We start from the raw sequence: 20,916 nt of genomic DNA, 5'->3' as shown, positions 1-20,916 counted from the left end.
AATTTATTTCACTATATCAGAGGACGTATAACGTCTCACAACAGTATCTCATGCGTAACTCAACTACACTTCTAGACTAATAGGCATCTGTCGCTGTTCTCCCTTACAAAACCATCCACCCGGTGCCAGTCGGAGAATGTTTATGTCAGCCAATAGAAGAAGAATAATGCTTCCAATAATCCAAGCTCGATCCCATGGAGAGTTGTCACATACGCATAATGTGTAGAGAAAAAAACTATGTAAGGTAGAACAGAACTAATTACAATTCTGAAATCAGCATGCCTATTTTACTCAGAAACGACGTAAAAATCAAACTCACCAGTAATTGTGTTACAAACTGTTCCCATGTGTAATAATAATAAAACGACATTCAATTTAAAATAGATAAGCAAGCAACAAATTTAAGAACAAAGTTTTAAAAAAGTATAGATTTATGAACTATTTTTTACTATGAAATAAAAAAATTAAGAATATGATACATTCGAGAATATTTTCATGATTATAATATTTCACTTTAAATCTCAACTAAAAATTTAAGAAGCCCTGTAAAAGAACAAAATGACAGATACGGTAAATCAGCTTAAAATATCATATAATGGATTAACAAGTACACATCTAGTGAGGTTGAAGGTAATACAAAAAGTAGCAATTACAAGAATAGTCTTATTCTTGCTTTGAAAAAGTAAGAATAAGAAGCATAAATTAACTTTATGAGTATGATAATCTAAATCACTAAACTTTCAAAAAGAAAATTACAGAAAGTATTTGAAACTTGTTAGAAAGTTGGAATTTAATATTCAATGAAACAATAAAATATAATAATTACAAATTTAGAAAATTATGCAAAATATCCATTTACTTAATTATAGATAGGGCTAGGCGATGACCGAACTTCATCGTCATGATATATCGTTCAACATACATCGTTATTTCTCGACATATCGTTATTTTAATACTTATTGCAATTTTAAATACGTTCTAAATATAGTGACAACTTCCCAACAAAATAAAAAGGAATTTTCAGTTTATCTTACAGAAATTTTTATTTTATATAATGAAAATATTCATACTTTTCCTTTTAATAAAATTGAGTTAAAACTCTTTCAATAAAGTGTATTCGCCTTTTTCAGTTTATCATAATACTTCATTTCTTCACAAATGAGCATAACTTCTTAAAATTCTACCTTCTTTACTGCTGATTTAGAAAATATCTGTTACTTTTTTCTTCCACAAAAGAAAAAAATATACTAAAGCTTTTCATGGGCAAAATTAAGTTATTTTAATAAATCTCGGATTCGAAATCTAATATGAAAAATTAATTCAGTATATGAGTAATTGTTTTTATTTTAAAAATATTAGTGACAAATTTAATTATGCAACTGGAATTATCAATTACTTGATTAGATGATTACAATAAAAGAGGCTTTAATTTGCCCATGAACGATGTCAGAGATCAAAAAGATTCAAAAATAGTAATTTCGAAATATGCAAAACATGAATAGCAGAGAATAAACTGTAATAATGAATTACAAAAGAATTTATGAAAAAAAAATGCATTAAAAATTTTAGAAAAAAAGTCTCCTAATTTTCAAGCAATTATGAAACAACATACACAAATAAAAGAAAAATCAGGGTGGTCACTCAAATCTGGAAAATATAAATCCCCCCCCCTCGTTTTTTTTCCTGTAAGTACATTTAAAATATGAGGAAATGAGCGAATAGCATTGATATACTAGTTATAATGGAATATGGTTTAAAACAGTGGAAAAAGAAAGGAAAGAAAGCGACAATTTAATATTATTCGAAATAGCATATTAAAAGAAGGTTTATATTTATATGCAGAAAAAATAAAATTATCTTTAATATCCAGATTTTAGCAAGTCAAAATTTATATAGTAAAAGGGGGGAGATATATTACCTCTCAAGCTTTTTAACTACAAATTTCACAAAATTAAGGACTCGGGTAAAATAAAACACATTTGTTATCATGACATAAAACATTTTTGTTATGATGCAAATCATTTTTAATGATAACAAAAAGTAAATTTATATACTTTTTTTTTCATTTGTTCATTTTTGCCAATTCAAGTATTTGGGCATCAATTTCTGCAGATTTTTCAGCCACCGGTTTCATGGTGTTAATGAATATAATCCGAAACAAATAAGATACGATATTTTTGTACGGCTTAACGTACATTTTTTAGCTATTTCACTTTTAATGAACAAAGGTTAAAATATTTACGATATATCATTGAATGCATTAAAGGACGAATGTGACGCAACAAGCTTTAATTCCCATAGAAATTCAGCTTTAAATTATTGTTCTTGAACTAAAATGTTCGAAATCGGTTTGAATCAGTCAGACATTAAATTCGACTAGTCATCTTTGCTTGCATTCTTTCTAAATATTAAGTTCAACATCAATGATGACTCTTTAAAACTGGCACGCAGTTTTGTATATTTCTTCCCCCTCTTTTGGTATGACTAGTAAGTGCCCGTTTTCCCATATTTCTAGGCTTATTATCTTCTTACAAAGCGAGCAGTACGCAACAAATGGACTTTGTGGAAATTCTACAACTCATTCAACAAAATCAGGATTGATTTTTTTAATCCTTTCAATTCCTATTAAATACGGATCCTGAGCAGCTCATTATTTAAGAAAGGAAAGAAAAAAAAACTCTCCCAAATACTTTGAATAAGCTCAGAGTTTCTCAAATAATAAACAAAGCATTCAATAAATTCAAGCATGGAAGACTAAACACCACCGCGCTGCTTTTGCAGATTGAATGTTCCCACCAAAGAAACGTATTCTATTCTTTCACGCAGTTACAGACGTCTCGGGCATGCTCATTAGCTGTAATTCGTCAATCTCATGGAAAAGGAACAACTATCTAGCAAATCGAAACTGGACTGATCTATACAGAAATAAAGGGGAAAGAGTAGAAAAGAAGCGAGTTACCACATTACGCAATCGCGAATGGTATAGTTTCGCTTTTGGAAGCTGTGATTACGATCGTTTATGTTTGCTATCTTTAGAAACTGGCATAATTTAGATGTAGGGGGGAAAAAATCAAATTTAAAATTCCCTGTATATTTTTATGAAAAACTTCACATTTCCTCGTTTTTTTTAAATTTTTAATTTTCATTTTACACGATTTTTTTTTAATTTCCTGTGTTTCCCAGGTTTTACAGATTCTCCCGATGGTGTGGCAACCCTGAAAATACGCCATTATGCATTATTAATAATATAAACTCCTCGAAAAACAACACTGAAATAAAACACTTATGTTTCGAAATATTAACACCACTTTTGGTTATTCGATCAACATTTAGGTATATTATGAAATTCGAATTATAAAGTTGAAAAGTAAATTATGAAAAGTGTTAAATAAAAGACAATTATAGACTGAAAAAATAGTCTTCATTTTAAAAATAAAATTTCACGAAATTATCTTATCTCAAACTAAAAGCATTTTTTAAGCAATTTAAAATGCTACTTAAAAATTTTTTAAAAAACACATGAATAAAAAAAATTAAACTATGTGGGAGTGTAAAAAGGGTGGGGGGGACAAGATGTGTTCCATTCGTATAAACTGAAATAAATCCGAAATAATAAACATTCCAACACTCCTTCAATATTTATTCCATTTCATCGCCTTGAAACCAACTTCAATGCCATGCTCTCGAATGAAAGATTACTCAAACATTCCATTCATATAAAATCCAAAATAAATTCGAATTATAAAGGTCTATAATTCTGTCGAAAAACATATCTTCGCCTCCAAATAAAATCGGTGGATATTGTCACGACTGATTATCAATGGTCACGAAAATTCGATCAGAATCAAATAACAGATATATTCAATATATAGATATACTCAACTCGTATACAATTTTAAACAAATCTGACTTATAAATATCTATTGTTCCGTCAACAAATATGCTTTTTCAGAAGCAAAGTCGAGTGCTTGATTGAAAGTTCGATCAGCAGCGATCTTGATCGAAAGTTCGATCACATCTTGCCCCCAACGAAACCAGAAGAGAGAAAACGAGAGAGAATGAACTTTAAAAAAATTAGGAACTGAGATCAATTTATCATAAACCAATTCTGATATTAATAAGGAAAAAAATAGAACAAACAGGATTTATTCTAATTATTACTAATTACTAGTTGATTTTAAAAGCAGTGGGAAGAAGAAAAGTCAAATCAAGCATAATTTAAATATTAAATGGCTAAAAATATAAAAAGAATGCTTTACAAGTATATAAAACAAATCTTATACAACTTCAAATCATAAATTTGAAGATGTAAAAACCGATAAATATCCTCCTTAGTTCAGATATTAACCTTGAATTCAAAAATTTGTTCATTTTGGTGATAATATAATCTAAATACCTAAAAACATTAGAAACAAAATTTAAATAAATATAAAGTTGTTATATTTTTTGAGAAAATTAGTTTTTCTTAAGCAAAATATTTGAACATATTCTATAGTAAATAAATTTATTTAATATTGTTTTTAAGATCCTGATCTGTTTCAATGATCATGGCTCACATTTTAAAATAGCACTGTTTAGTAACCCCTTCAGACTACTATGCAATCCTTATACCAAGTGTTTTTCCACAGAAGAGAAGCTTACAAATCGAAATTAAAATATTATGCAAAAGAATCACCTAGCCCACATCTTGTGTTCTGCATATTACACTGCTTGACAACTTCTAAGGAACAGAGATATTTTCTGAAATAAATAATCGTACGCAATGAGCGAAGAAATTAAATGTAGTGCTTAAGTAATAGAGGAGGGGAATTATATGTATCATTCAAAATGGTACACACTTCACCATAAGGGAAAGCGAAGTAACAAAGAAACAAATAAAGTCTCATTTGAAGAATTTCAGTCACATAAAATCGTCCTTGCCAGATGGAAGGATCAGAGGTATCAGTTTCTCAGAAAGGAGAGACTCCCTCCTCGGACAGCATTGCACATTTGGCTGTTATTCATGCTGTCTACTTAACGATTGAGGAGTTCTTGGGAGATATTGTCCCACTCTTTTCTCAAGAGTTCTTGCACGGATTGCTTGGCAGACATGCGAAAGACGTCTGCCAAGAACATCCCATGCATATTCTATGGGATTCAAGTCCGAGAATATGCAGGCTATTCCATACTTCTTCTTTCAAGTTTCTGCGATACTTCAGCGGTCCTGTGTAGACCGTCACTGCGTCCCTAAACGGAAAGTCTAGACCGACCACACATCTAAAAAGACGAATATGATTTAGAATAATATCTCTACAATACCGCCCTGCCTGTAACAGTACCTGGATCAAAGATATGAAGGGATGTTCAGTCATTGTGCATACTACCTGCCCACACCATAAAGCCTTGGCAATATCGATCACGTTCATGAACATTCTCTGGTGCATAACGTGTTTCCCTCTCTCTCCACAATAACTGGTGGCCAGAAACATTTGTCACAGTGAAGCGGGATTCGTAGACCACTCATGCTGAACCCAACCAACAGGTTCCCTACACCAATGATATCTTTCTCGACGATATCTGACATGGATTGAGAATGCTGTACCTTCTCGCCACTAGGGATATATATCGATCATCTTGTGGCGTGATGTTCCTTCCAGGACCACCAGTATGCTTTCGCATAGCACCTTCAGCTGTCTTTTTTAATTGCGAGATGACACTTTTTGACACACCCATTCTGTGACACTGTAGCGACACTTTGACATGCTTCATGTTGTTCAAATGCTCGGCCATGATTGTAAGCACTCAAATGATGTCCTGCAGACATTTTGCACTTAATTAGTGCCGTACCAAACGGAATTTCTCAGAAATAAGTTCAACAACCTACAGCGCTGTTTTTGTCAAACACCTAACTGCATTATAATTCGACTAAATTAAAAAATTTCGTGCAGCGCCTTCTACACAGATGATACGTCCTGCTCTACTACGCCCTCTACATTGAATTTTATTATGATGGGTCATCTGTCGGAAACACTATTTTGCAAAAACCCGCTGTTCCTTAGCAATTGTCAAGCACTGTAAAAGATCAATTGCGAAAATTAAAAATAATGATCTGCATTTAGAAAAAGTGTTTCTGTATCATATCATTCCTCCACTTTTATATAACAGTCTCTTCATGCTGAAATATCTGCAAACACAGCATTACTTTATATAAAATAATAATAGAAACTGCATTCTATTATAATTTGAATTTTAAACGGAAAGAAATCATTTCACAAAATTAATACATAATGTTAAATAAATGTTCTTGCTCATTCATCTGAATATACATTTTGGATTTTTCTGAAATTCCATTTGATAATCTTTGAATATGAAACAGCCTAAAAAGATATATTAACTTTAGTTTAATTGTAACAATAGCAATAATATCAAAATTACAATTTTTGCTAACATGGCCAATTCTTACTGAAAAATGTAGTAAACAATTAAAACGATAGTTTGAAAAAGTAAAAATGAAAGCATAGTAAAATGAAGAGAGCAAAGATATATCATACTCAATACATACTAATAGCAAGCACCTTATCCTTTGGTTCAAATAATCTCTCTTCAACAGGTCCACTTGTTAGTTTCTTTATTGGACAACCTGTATATAAATATAAATATATATATATATAATTTTTATAAAGTTCTTTTAAAAAACTCTCGCATTAAACACAAATACTTGATAACCGCTCATTAATTGCTTACATAATAAAAAATCAATCATAATTGCATTACAGAAAAAACAGGTAATGCGCATTGGTATTTGTGTTTTCCTTCTAAATGTTTAACTCTGTCTATTATTTTCTTTGGCCAGTGACCCAGACTCTAGAAGATTAATGCTCCAATTATTTTTTTACATGGCATCCCTAGAAATTTCAAACAGATTTCTTGTTTTTAACAAACAGGATATTTTACCAACAAGCAGCAAAATATCTTGGAGATAAACCTTTAATAAGCTTATCTCTACCCTGACCGCATGTAATGAAATGAATATAAAATTCTGGATTAAGTAAGACCAGTTTCATTTTAGGCCCTATAATTATATCAAAACCACCAAAATAATGGCAATAAATTGTTAGTCCTCTTTATTAAATTAAACCAGATAAACAGTTAGAAGAGAACCTGTATTTTCGTCAATTATGCAGCAGACTCTCAATGAAAATCGTTAATACGTAGGAATGCTATCCAGGATAAACATAAGATATTCTAAATAGCAATGCATTAAGCATTAATTACATAAAGCATACATTACATACATAGCAATACATTAATTACATAAATAGTTCTGCCCTCATCCATCCCCTACAATTCTGGATTGGGAATGAAGATTTACCTTTTTATTACTTCCAATATATATAATTTGCTTTAATTTTAAAAATTGTCTTGATAGTCCTGTCTACAATTCTTGCTATTATGAAGCCATATAATGCAGAACTTTTGCATATTTTATTAGAAGTCTCAATTACCTTTCCTTTTTCATGCCTTTCCACTGTTTTGTTGTGAAAGTAAAAGATTAAATGTAAAAGAGAGTGTAACTTTCTCTATGCAAGTATGCAAAACATGTCATGGATCATTGCCAATTTATAAGAACAATACAAGAACCATCTCTCTTAATTTTTGGTACTTTAAACTTGCAGAGAGATGATTATTATCTTCACCTTCTATTCTTCACCTCACTATTATTATCTTCACCTTCTAGAAAGAATTCTATGTAAATTTAGTACCACAATATGAATTTTTTTTATCAGTTACTGTAACAATAAACCTGTTTTCTGATTGCAGAAAGAAATCAATTGAATTGTTGAATAGTTGTATCCAAGGTTTAGTTCCCTGATTATTATACGAGAACAGGATCTCACCTGATAGTAGAATCGCATTTAATAAAATCACATGGAAGCATAAAAATTTCTAATGAACTACCACTTTAAATTTATCACATGGCTTTTTTGAACTTATGTAAAGTTGAACAATCTATGGTAATAATTTTTCAGGGTTTTAAAACCAGCAGCAGGTGCACAGTTGCCAGAAGTAATAGGAATGCAAATATCCCGTAGGTAATCTGGTCCACACTAAAATCCTCCGACATTTTCATTTTAAATGGCAGAAAAGTTTCCTAAAATTTGTAGAAAAGTTTCATTAATAGGTAAATATTTATAGTTTACATTTTACCAGTTGGCCCAGGAATTCTTTAGGGCACGTTGTTACGTCCTCTCTTAATTGCTAGGTCTATACCCATTCGTTAACTATAAATCAAATGCTGTTAAGCATTTTGTAGCCATTGTGCCAACTGTTGAACTTGGATTACAATTTTTTTGTAACTGTGTGGGTATTGATCCGTCAGAATCATATTTGGAACGGAATACGATGCTACACTGTTATAGTCCGTGTAAATAAAATATGCATTTCAAGGTCGCAGGATTTCATTACTCACTGCACTTTCCCTTTCTACATTACCATGGTTTCGACAAACCTTGTTTTTTCCACACATCAGTACATTTCAGTTAAAAGTTGAAATAGGAAACAAAGTTTGGTATTGTGGCTCTATTTGAATGCTTAAATGTAACCGAAATTTACTAGCATCATGAATTTCTATGATGTTTAATAAGGGCTTTATAAATATTTTAACATGAATATTTTTTGCAGTTAAAAATTAAAATGGCAATGTAAGCAAACCATTTTATTCGATAGTTAAAAATTTTGAGATTTTCTTCAATAAATTTAAAAAAAAAATAATAATGCAAATTTCACTTTGAAGCATTGTAAAATAATTAAAATTACTTGGTTTTGCAAATTAAATCTATTTTGATCACACTTTTTAAAAAAATCGTAAAGTTTACTATTAGAAATCTACATATTATCTTTACACATAATGAATGATTTTTTTAAAAAATCTAAGCATTTAGATATAAAAATATATATTCAATACATGCAGAAATAAGTACTCTATTATGCAAAAATAAGATCTTGAATTTTAAAAAAAAGTTTAATAAAGAAATTTCCCTTTAATAAATACACTTTTTAACAGCAAACTCATTCAAGAAATTCATGTATTTATAAAATAATTACATATACTTACAGATATAGTTATCATTAAGTAAGGTAATTTTTAGCATGTTTCATTTTGAAAGAAATAAAAATATTATAAACATAAAAATCTGCTTGAATCAAAAAATTCTAAAGTTAAAATATTTCATTTTCGCTTCCGCTGAAACTGCTTTCACTGTCATCTTGCAAATTGATCACAACCCTTTCAATTGCATTTTCTCTAGTACCTGATTTGGCAAAGCACTCCTCTTGTAATTTCTCTGCTTGTTTTACAACCCCCCCCCCCATCCACTGTTACGTCTAACAGAGCTTCATCGACATCTTTAATTTTTTAAGTTTTATCTTTATTTGCAATTTCACCTTTCACCTGTGCCTACATAAGTTCTATTGTGTTGACGATATGGAGGAAGAGGGGAGTTTTACCACTTCATGTCCCATTTTGTATGCTATATCAAGCTGGTTGGTGTGCATTTTTGTATCTGTCACTGGCTCTTTCAAATGCTGTGAAATTTAACCTTATTAGGGAACTGAAATCTATTTGGAATTTATATTGCACCGGCAACAACCACTCAGTTACAAATTTTAAAATTATATAAATTTAATTTAAATATTTTAATAATAAAATATATTAATAATTAAATATATTAAAATAAATTAAATATATTTAATTTAATATAAATTTAAACTAATATAAATTTCAAATGGCTCCACCACTTCTAGCTGAAGTTTATTGACAAGTACCTATTTTTACAGCTTTTTGAAGTTGGCGAGAGATTCTTGAATAAACAGTACCAATGGCTATTGCTCTTTTAACTCTCTAATCAGTTTTAAATTGCTCTTGAAGTGGCATTTTGTAACTTCTCATATTTTAAGTCCATGCATTTACATACAAAAACATCAAGAAAATTTTTGCTTTTTCGCTAAACATTTGAATTTTATTCTGGAAATCTGAAGGATCATTTTTGTTGGGAAAAGATTTAAGTAAAAAAGGGTTTGTGGTTTTTTTTTTTTTTTTTTTAATAAATATTTTGAATAATGAATTGGAATGAAAAAAAAAATATATCTTCCATCTTCAAAATCCTTTCACAAACATCAGCTTCTGGTTTATAGATACCCGAGCTCTCTTTATCTAAGCTAAACTAATAATAGTGTTGCTATGCATCTCTATGTGCTGGCAAAACAGTGCAGCTGAGTTTATTTCGACTACAATAAATGGGACAATTAACTTGGGTTTTTTCCCGAACAATAATCATAATCTCAAATAAAATTTAGGCAACTAATAAATATATAAACAAATAATCAATTAATAGGCATGAAAACTTAAATCGAATTCATGAAAAAATGAATTTTTTAATAGAAAATGGATTCAGCAGACATTATGCTGCAGGGGAAGCATACTCAACTCTGAAACAGTTGAATTGTAACATGTTTCAGTTCCCAACAAAAATTTTCATTACATATTACATGTCCATCTATAAGGAAATTTCCCACTTAAAAGAACTTATCAATAATACAGTAATTAAAAATAACTGAGGCAAAAACTCCAAAAAGCAATTGAAATTTCCTTTATTAGGATTTTTTTTTTTTTTTTTTTTCATAAATAGTAAAATTTTGAAGCCTTTTCCAAAAAGGTTTTTAAAAAATTCAGCACTGACATGCAACCTGATAGACAACTTTTGTCTCCTAGTGCTCTTAGATAGGACAGTTTTTAGCCTTTCATACTGCCTAAATGTTAAATTATATTAATATGTAAAATACTTGCACAAATAATAAAGAAATAAGTATTGTTACTTGCCTAATTCTTTTAACAAAGAACTAATTTCTACTAAGAATCCAATTGCTTCCAAATCTTCTTCATCTATAAAAAAAGAAAGACTATTTTAATCCAAAATACAACTTTATATTAAGAGAAATATTGATTATTTACTACTTCTTTACTGGCAATAATATTTGAAAGGATTGAATGTATTTGAATATATTATAATTGATATTTGAATAGTTTCCTAATAATTGGAATAATTGTTGCAGTATCTGCACATGAAGAATCATTTAATGAAATTTGAACACTTGTATGATAATTGCTCTATAAACCAGTTTTACTACATATACAAGAAGAAGTTACTAAGGCAAATAAAAGCTTGTCATACTAAAAATCTTGAAACATCCAGGTAATTACCACTCACGTGATGGAAAAGCATGCTATTATATTTATCAACCTGACAACTAAATACCTAATTTATATAACTTCCCAACTCAGCAACAATTTTAATATCACCACGTCATAACAAAACCAAAAAGTGCATATATTCTGAATATGCTCTGCAATATAAAACATATGCATCAGTATCAGAGGGGGTGTGATGCATGTATATAAGAAATATAAATTAATTTTTCATGTGCACTTTCTAATGTTTAATCTTAAATTAAACACTGGTATTATTTTCAAATCACAGGCACATCTTGAGGAGAAAATTAATGAAATTTTGAGTTAAGTCATTTAAGGCCAAAGGCTGGAAGCCACAATTTCAATCTGTCAGACTGCCAAGCCTAACTGTCTTTTCACTTTTTATATTTTTATTCACATACTGCAAGTTATATATTATTGTTCAATATAAAATGGATTTAATATGATATATAGATTTTCTTTGGAAATTATGATTTAATCATACTAAATTGAAACATATACAGCTACAATATTTTTCCTAGTTTCACACAAGTCCTCAAAATAGGGTTGCCAATCTAATCTGGAAAAAAAAAATTTAATATTTTCCCTATTTTCTCCCTGTATGTATATTCAAGATATGAGGAAATGTGTGAATAGCATATATATGGTAGTTATAAAGCAATATGATTTTAAGGAGCAGAAAAAGCAAGGAAAGGAAGCAACAATTAAACATTATTTGAAATAATAGCATATTTAAAGAAAGTTCATATTTACATATAAAAAAATTCCCTTTATTATCCAGAATTTAGAAAGACAAATTTTACATATAAAGGTTGGGGATATATTGCCTCTCATGCTCTTTAATTGTAAGTCACAAAAAATTAAGGACTCAGCTGAAATAAAATACAAAACATTTTTGTTATTACGATACAAATCATTTAATGATTACTCAACAAAAAAACATTACAAAGAAGTTTTTTTTTTTTTAATTCATTTATTTTTGCCAATTTATGTATTTGGACATCAATTTCTGCAGATTTTTCAGCCATCAATTTCATGGAACAAATCCTTAACAAATAAGGCAAGACATTTCTGTACGGGCTAACGTACATTTTTTAGCTATTTCATTTTCGGTGAACATATGTGAAAATATTTCCGATATAGCATTGAATGTGTTGAAAGACGAATGCGACGCAACAAGTTTTAATGCCCATAAAAATTCAGCTTTAAGTTATTGTTCTTGAAATGAAACTTTCGAAATCGGTTAGTTTTCGGACATCCAACTTGACGTTTTCCAATTTAACGTCATCTTTTCCCGTATTCCTTTTATCCAACATCAATGGTGACTTTTGAATTGGCAGTACTGGCTTGAATGTTTTAATCTTTTAGCACGACTAGTAAATGCCTGTTTTCCCGAAATATTGAGGCTTATTTTCTTACAAAGCGAGAAGTACGCAACAAATGGATTCTGCGGAACCATTCAGCTAAATCAGGATTGACTTTTTTATCCGTCCAATTCGGATTAAACACAGATTTTGAGCAGCTCACTGTTTTAAAAAACTTCTCTAATCTCCTTTGAATAAGCTCACAGTTTCTCAAATAACAAATAAACCATTCAACAAACTCAAGTATGGTAGACTAACCACCACTACGCTGCTTCCACAGACAGAATGTTCCCGCCGGAGAAGTGTATTCGATTCTTTCATGCAGATACGGAAGTCTAGCGCATGCTCATCAGCTGCCAATCGGGAATCGGATGGAGAAAGAACAGCTGTTTAGCAAATCGAAAATGGACTGACCTATATAGGAAAAAAAAGAGGAGAGAGTAGAAAGATTGCGCGTTTCCACATTATACAATCGCGAATGGTATAGTTTCGCTTTTGGAAGCTGTGACTACGATCTTTTATTCTTGCAATCTTTAGAGATTGGCATTTTTTTAGATGGGAAAAAAATAACTTAAGAAACTTAAAAACAGGCAAAATACAGAAAATTTTCAAATTTCCCAGCATTTTCCCGGTTTTTCTAGATGATTTTTAAATTCCCTGTGTTTTTTCAGTTTTCCAAGTTCTTATGGTGACGTGGCAACCCTGTTAAAAAGTACAATCATTACAAAGATAATGATCTAACAAAAAACCTAGCAGATGCTTTTGTTCTATTAAGAAAATAAAATATGTAAAAAAATAATCTATTTTTCGTATTTAATTGGAAAAATAATCAAGGATTAGGACAAAGTGGATTAAAAAGAGCATGTGGCTTGACAGATGACTCGCCTAACAAAAATTCAAGTTAAAATAATTTCAATTTCCTTCCCTCTGTTATTACTGTTGCTTAACAAGATCTTGCATCTTCAGCCTCTTTAAATTTATACCTGCACATCCCATTAAAAGATTTTTCCCTTTGAAAAATGAAGATTTTTAAGCCACCTGCCACTTTTTATTATTATTTTAGCGCTGCCCTGGAAATTAAATTCGTGGATGGAGCATGGAATTTACATCTAGCATTCTTAAAATTTCCTTAATAAATCATAAAATCACAACTATGGAAATTACTTAAATATATCCTATTAGGAAAATAGAACTATCATTTTTTTTACTGCCAGCCTGAACTGTACCTTCTTTCAAAAGTTATCATAAATCGGTTATAATCACTTTTAAAAATTTACAAAAAATATACCACTTTAATTCAGGCTTATTTCTGATTAATAAACTGACTAACATTTCAAATTATTCTGCTATTCTTTTTAACTATTAATCATACTTCAAATGTTTCTGTTTGTAGTTATAAGAAATTTTCTGGAGGATAGAACCTGGGACCTTGTGGTTCGCAGCCCAATAACATGACCACAATACAAAAGCAATTGCTCGTGCAGTGGAGTTGTTAACTGGCCTATAAGCTTTCACTACAGACTCTCCCTCCAGTGAGTCGGAGGTGAGACGAACGATATGGCTGTTGAGTGATGATGTATTAGCCGTTGATTCTAATGCGCCAGTACCCATTTGAGCAGCGCCAAGCATTATGGCGAGCGTGTGTGAGTGCGTGGTTGCTGATGCTGCGTCAAGTGAGTCTGACGACTTTGGTTTGCTGTGGGTAGATGGCGCCACAACAGCTGTACGAAGGTTGAAGATTCATCATCCGAGGTCACCAATGTGGCGAATTGAGATGAGCGAGGATAGAACCTGGGACCTTGTGGTTCGCAGCAGAGTAACATGACCACAATACAAAAGCAATTGCTCGTGCAGTGGAGCTGTTAACTGGCTTATAAGCTTTCACTACAGAAGAAAACCAAGCCGAAGCATCAATCCAAATAAACAGGCTGACACTCCAATTGATAAACAATTATGGAGATTTTCTACCAAAACAAAAGAAAGTTATAATAAAAATAAATCTTAATAATAGAAAGGTATAATGAAGCTTTTAGCTTTTACAACGATTAAAGCACTCTTGGCTATGTCACTGAAAGTTACTGTCCATGCCAAATTAATATTTTTCTAATAATATTTTGAATAATTTAATAGATGAATGTAACTGTTCTGCAGATACATAGCTTTTATGATCTCTTTCTCTGCACTTAATCTAGAGCAGAGCTTTAAATATTCTACATCTATTTTCCTTTCAGAATCTATTTTCCTTAACGCCATTTAATATCTGACACGTAGCATACGAAGTAAAAACAACATTAAATAAAATGTTTCATTCTAATAAATTTTAATTAAAAAGTTTTTTTAAGCCATAGAAAATATTGCAGGGTAAGGTGTTGCAAGGACAACAAGAGAAATTGTAAATCATTGACAATCAAATAATCATATTAAAAAAATGGTCTGAATTTTTGCAGGTAGTGCTCAATGGTTTTAACGATATTGCTTTCCTACTCTATATACATCACTAGCAGCAGCCATATGGCATTCCTAGTGATATAATTCTAAAAACATTAATTCTCATCCTGCTTCTTTTCAAAACAAAAGGAGAAAGGCATGCAATAAACTAAACCAATAACAGTCGAGTCAAGAAGTAATATTTCCACATATTTTCTACTACAGACTTATGATGCAAATCGTTGAATTCATCAGGCCTAAAATGAATTGAAAATCAATAGGGAAGAGGAGGAGTATTCCTTCTTTAAATATGGAATCATTCTTGTTTACAATAAGAGAAAATGCTTGAATTATTATCTTTAAAAAGAAATGGGGGGAAAATAGAATTAAGATTGTTGAATGCAAGAGTTTTAATTTTAATTCTCAAACTTTCTGGTAAAAACTTGCTACATTTTATAAATTTCTTGATAACTCTTTGCCCCAACTAATTCAAAATTATTTTTCTTTTTTTACCATTATCAGAAATACAATAGGCATATATTCATATATGAACAGAAAAATCACTCAAAACAAAACATTAATGATTTTCTCAATATAAAATTTTAAATTCTGGCTATGAAGTGCATTGAGTCACAATTATGAAAATATATTTGCAAAATTTCATGACTGTAAATGAGATTCCTCTGAACACTGCACACAAATACTTCCTTTTATAAGTACAGATTTTAGTAGCTCATTAAGCCATGCAATTCAAAATTTGGATCTAGAATCTTCGCTGCACAAATGCTGCTTCTCACTCCCTTTTCCTGCACTCCATGTTTACTTCTGCATGGCTACTTCAAAAATAATTCATGCAAATGAGAAAGCTTTAGTTGTCATAACACAAATTCTTTCACCCAGAAAACTTAATTCAACATTTAGTTATATATCATAAAACATGCAGATTATATCATATAGAAATGATGAAAAATTATATAAATTTTCAATATAAGATGTGAAAATACCTTATTGAAAATGAATTACACTAGAATTCTGATATTTAAAATCATCTTCAAGATTATGTAAAATATTAGAAGCACATAAAATTTTTGTAAAATGGTTCATGTTAATGCATATTAATAAAAGATAACAAGCTTAAAAAAAAATTAAACTTACCAACAGAACTAACATGACTTTCCAAATCGCATAGAGAATTAAGCTGGGAACACAACCAGCTAATTATATCAATAAAATACATATTTGGTGGGCCTTTATTGAAAACTTTATTGAATGCATCCTTATCTAAAGACTGACCATCGTAGCTAAAAAAAGAAATAAATCATGTAAATGGTAAAAATACTAAGAAACAACTGAAGACATACAAAAATTTATTTTCTTGAATACCCTAAAGTTTGAACTCAATAACAAATGTAGCTAAAAACCATTATTATTTAGTTAAAATAGATACAAAAAAAGATTTAAAAAGTAAATAAGAATTTTATCAGTGCTGTAAATGTAAATACCACAAGCATTTATATTTAATTAGATGGAGGAAAAAAAAACTTTGCTACATTTTTGTGCAGTAGTTAATAAGCAAAGAATATGAAAAAATTTTAAATGGAAGAATTATAGCACTTTAACATTAAAGCAATAAGTATTAAATGTTCTGAACCACCCATGAAACGAGTTTTAAAGAAGTAATCATCTTAAATATTGCAAGACAATAAAAAGTTTACAACCTAATGAACAGAAATTTCATTAAGTAGTGATGAAAGTTTTTTAACCCATAACATCAAACAACCCATATATAAATAATTAATTTTATATTTCTTTTGTACCAATACCACAAAAAGATGAATAGATAATTTTTCCACACTTTTACTCTCTTCCATAAGGAAAAATAAATTTTAAAGTTTCTTCATTTGAAAACAATATTAGGTACTAAGTTAAGTAAATATTAGGTTTTTTAACGCATAACAATGAACAACCCATGTATAAATAATTCATCTCATACTTCTGTTGTGCTAATACCACAAAAATATGGAAAAATAATTTTTTCACACTTTTACTCTTTTCCATTATGCGAAACAAATTTTAAAGTATCTTCACTTGAAAACAATATTAGATAAGTATACAAATAAAAGTGATACGCAAGGAAAAGTGATAAAAAAATTTTTTTTAAAAATTATTCGACTGCATTCCATAGGTTATTGCTTAGTTAAATGATAGCAGATGGGGAAATTATTTATATGAAAAATAAATACCCGCTAAAAAAATGTAATAATATTTTCATAAACACAAAAATAAAAATAAAGTAATAAGTAAGGAGTATAATGATCAACTATAAAAACAGCTTTGAAAAAAAAAACATTAATTGCGTCTGAAACTATTGATTAACTACTGAAAATATTAACATTCAATTTTTCTTATTTACCCCACATTAAGCAAATCTGTATACAACTGATCCATATTTTAAAATTTCGTTTAAGGCTGTCTTATGAAATTCAGCTTTAATTATATATCGAATGTAATATTCTACAAGAGACGCGCAACTCACGATAAGACACGTGAACTATTCCGAATAACTTTTAATATTAACTTTTAAACAGTCGTAGAAACTCGCTAAGCGGAGGACGCTTATTCCGGTAGTAATCGAAAGGGGGGAAAGCATTAGAAGCGAAGAGGAGGGAAGTAGCTCATTCAAAAGAGAGGTTTCATTCCAGTAGTGTTGAAATGGGAGAAGTTGCGTTGTATGGTTGCTTGCGACAAAGTTTTTACGCCAACAGATGGAAGTTTATTTGCACGCCAAGAATGAAACGCGTTTTTGTAATGCATCTTGTGAACGATTGTCGGTTCCAGGGAATAACAGTGACAGTTGCACGAAGAAGGTAGACCTCGTTTATACGCATTCTTTCTCAATATTGGACAATGACATGATTCTTTATATATACTCATACTTACGTTTTATGAATTTCATTTTTGACTCGAAAAGATGCTATACATGTTAATAATAGCTGAGGCAGTGAGAGATTGGAAAAGCTGAATTATTCATAGGCGGTTTATTTTTTTAATTAATTAAATGGCAATGAATTAATGTGTAAACTCAGAATTAAATTTTATGCATTTTATCTTCTATCGGTTTGTTTAAGTGAAATTTATTGTTTGTAAAGAACAATGAAATGAACTTACAAGTTATAAGTTTTTATTGGAAGTTAAAAATTGATGTTCCATTCGAAATACAATTCTCATACTGCTATTTTAGGATAGAACCTGGGACCTTTAGGTTAGCAGTCCAGTAACTTTACAATTATACCAAAACGATCGTTCGGGTAGAAGAGTTGTTACTGGCTTACATGCGATTCACCACAATATTATATTTAAGAATGTACTTTCAATTAAAATGACAATAGTTTTTAATGTGACTGTAAGGCGCGTACGTATAAATATAGTTTACTAAAAAAATTTTTTGAAAAATACTCATAAAGATACGAGGGTGGGATGAAAAGTTTCCGGCCTGACCTAGAGGTAGAACTCCCGAAATTACTTTGACTAAAGTACTTCAAAGTACCATTTTTGTTTGATACTTCTTGCATAGTTTCAAAGATTTGTGTTTGGTTGTTTTTAAACTATGCTGTTTTAAAATGTATTTAGCTTTTATCCGAATATGAAAACTGAAGTGCGAGCTGTGATAAAATATTTTTTTATAAAAGGCTTATCTCCAACGAATGTCAAAATCGAGCAAGGGGAATCTGCTCTTTCATTTAAAACTGTTAAAACATGGGTTCCAGACTTTAAACGTGGTCAACAAGCACTCTGGATGCGAAGCATTCTAAAAGACAAAAATCAGCCACTACAGAGGAAATAGTTAGAAAAGTTCCCAAAAATATTAGGAATGATCACCGATTGAAATTGGCAGAGGTTGCAGAGTCTCTTGGTATATCCAAAAAACGAGCACATCATATTTTAATCCGTATTTATGGTATGAGAAAGTTGTCAGTAAGATGGATGCCGCGTTTGCTGACCTTGGATCAAAAACTGCAGCGCGTAACGATATCGAAGCAGTACAATTCAAACCCAACTGATTTCTTTCGACGTTTCGTTACTGTGGACGAGACATGGGTCCATCACTATACTCCAGAGATCAAATAGCAATCAAAACAGTGAACGCGAAGGACCAATGTTGTTTAAAATTAGTAAGATTAAAGAAAAAAATTGAACGGAATGACGGAAAATATCACTGTAAAGTTAATTTTTTGAATTTCAAAGGCCTCAAAAATTGTTTGTGCTGTGATATGATTCGAAGTTATTAAAGAAAAATGGATTAGAAATTTTGGTTAATAATTTATTAAACCTGTAATTTGAATTTTGAAGCACACTTTCTCAATACTTTCTATCCAAGAAGTAATTAACTGCCAGCCGAATTCGGTAGTTCTAAGTCCAACTCTGCCTAGAAGAACATAATTTACTATACTCCAACCTATAAATATTATTATATTAAAATTATGGATAATTTTATCATATTTTCTAACAAAGGAAAATTGTTCGGTTTAAGAAGAAATAAATATTTCACAACTAAGATTTTATCATTAATATATATATATATATATATATATATATTGACGTAACGCCTTCATGTTTGGAGGATATACCTTTCAGGCAATGGGAAATCGATTGATGCAATTAAAAATTAGTTTTAAAAAGCCGCTAGGTGAAATATGACGCCGCGATCGGTTTAAGGTAATGAATATGAAATATAATACCAATAATAAAGGGCAGAATACGAGGAATATGTAATAAACTCCATTATTGCAGTACTAACGCCCAAATTTCGCTGGCTAAATGAAAATTCGAATATTCGACATTGCAAACTGCACTGGAGAACAAAATTTGCATAATAGGCAACAAGAAATCGTTCGTAAGAGATAAAAAGCTGGGCGTACAAGTTTCCAACATTCTTAGGCCACGACGATATTCTTTCTTTGCCGGAGTGTACTTTGCTACTAAAGTTATTTTACCAAAACAGCAATAACGCTGCTATGTGCTTCGCTTATACCTAGGGCAGAAATCTTTGCGAAAGGGTCCAATAACAAATTGCGCTTTTCTCCGAATGGTCTAACGTTTCAAGGAAACAGGCAGCTTTGCTGCTAAAGCAGGCCTTAGGCGTAAAACACAAATACTGCCGGTGATTGAATACCTCGCAATCTCTGTTGTTGAGTAAGCCAATTCGAACACAATAGGGGCATCTAGTGCTCGCGCCGTATATAGGCAACTGGAGTGCCATACCCTATAGTTAGGAGGTGCATGCGGATAGCACTCGTAGCCTATCGGTATAAGATCCATAGCTTGCAAGAGTTAAAACTAGCTGATAACGATGTGTGTGAAACGTTCGCTTTAACTTTTTTGGCACGGTAAAGGTAGAGTAGAATTGGCCGTGGAACATCCTATCGACCGATGTGGCTCACTTTCACATGTGCGGAACAATGAACACCCAAAACTGCCGTATCGGATCCACTGTGAATCCTCATCAGGTTCAACAAATGCTCTTACATTCAACGCTTGTTACTGTTTGGATCAGCTTCACTACCACCTTTTTGATTGGGCCATTTTTCTTTAAGGAAATAACTCCGCAGGTACAAACAACCTTTTCCGTAACCGCAGCACACTATCGGGATATGTTGCAAAATTTTATCATTCTAAAACTGCAGAAACGTGGATGCCTCACTACCACTATATTCCAACAAGATGGTACCCCTCTTCACATAGCTCGTGGTTCAAAAATTGCTGCGACGTCGTTTTACTGAGGATCGCATTATCAGTCGTATATTTCCCACAAAATGGACTCCACGTTCACCTGGCCTGTCCCCTTGTGGTTTTTGCTTTTTGGGGTTACCTCATAAC

General features: G+C 31.0%; 1 protein-coding gene across 1 annotated transcript in view; it reads right to left on the bottom strand.

The window, feature by feature from the left end:
- Positions 1-17,641, bottom strand: part of LOC129959056 (protein FAM98A-like) — a 53,904-nt gene extending 36,263 nt beyond the window's left edge. The window contains exons 1-4 of the mRNA XM_056071851.1: positions 17,453-17,641; positions 16,195-16,340; positions 10,859-10,921; positions 6,542-6,619 (exon numbers count right to left, since the gene is read on the bottom strand). Coding sequence (XP_055927826.1) covers positions 6,542-6,619; positions 10,859-10,921; positions 16,195-16,340; positions 17,453-17,487 — 322 coding nt within the window. The 5' untranslated portion in view covers positions 17,488-17,641. The remainder of the gene's footprint in view (positions 1-6,541; positions 6,620-10,858; positions 10,922-16,194; positions 16,341-17,452) is intronic.
- Between the last annotated feature and the right edge of the window lie 3,275 nt (positions 17,642-20,916).

Source organism: Argiope bruennichi, chromosome X1 (assembly GCF_947563725.1).
Source record: "Argiope bruennichi chromosome X1, qqArgBrue1.1, whole genome shotgun sequence".
In the NCBI taxonomy this organism is placed as follows: domain Eukaryota; kingdom Metazoa; phylum Arthropoda; class Arachnida; order Araneae; family Araneidae; genus Argiope; species Argiope bruennichi.
Note: the sequence above shows the minus strand (reverse complement) of the source record. Positions and strands in the feature narration are given on the sequence as shown.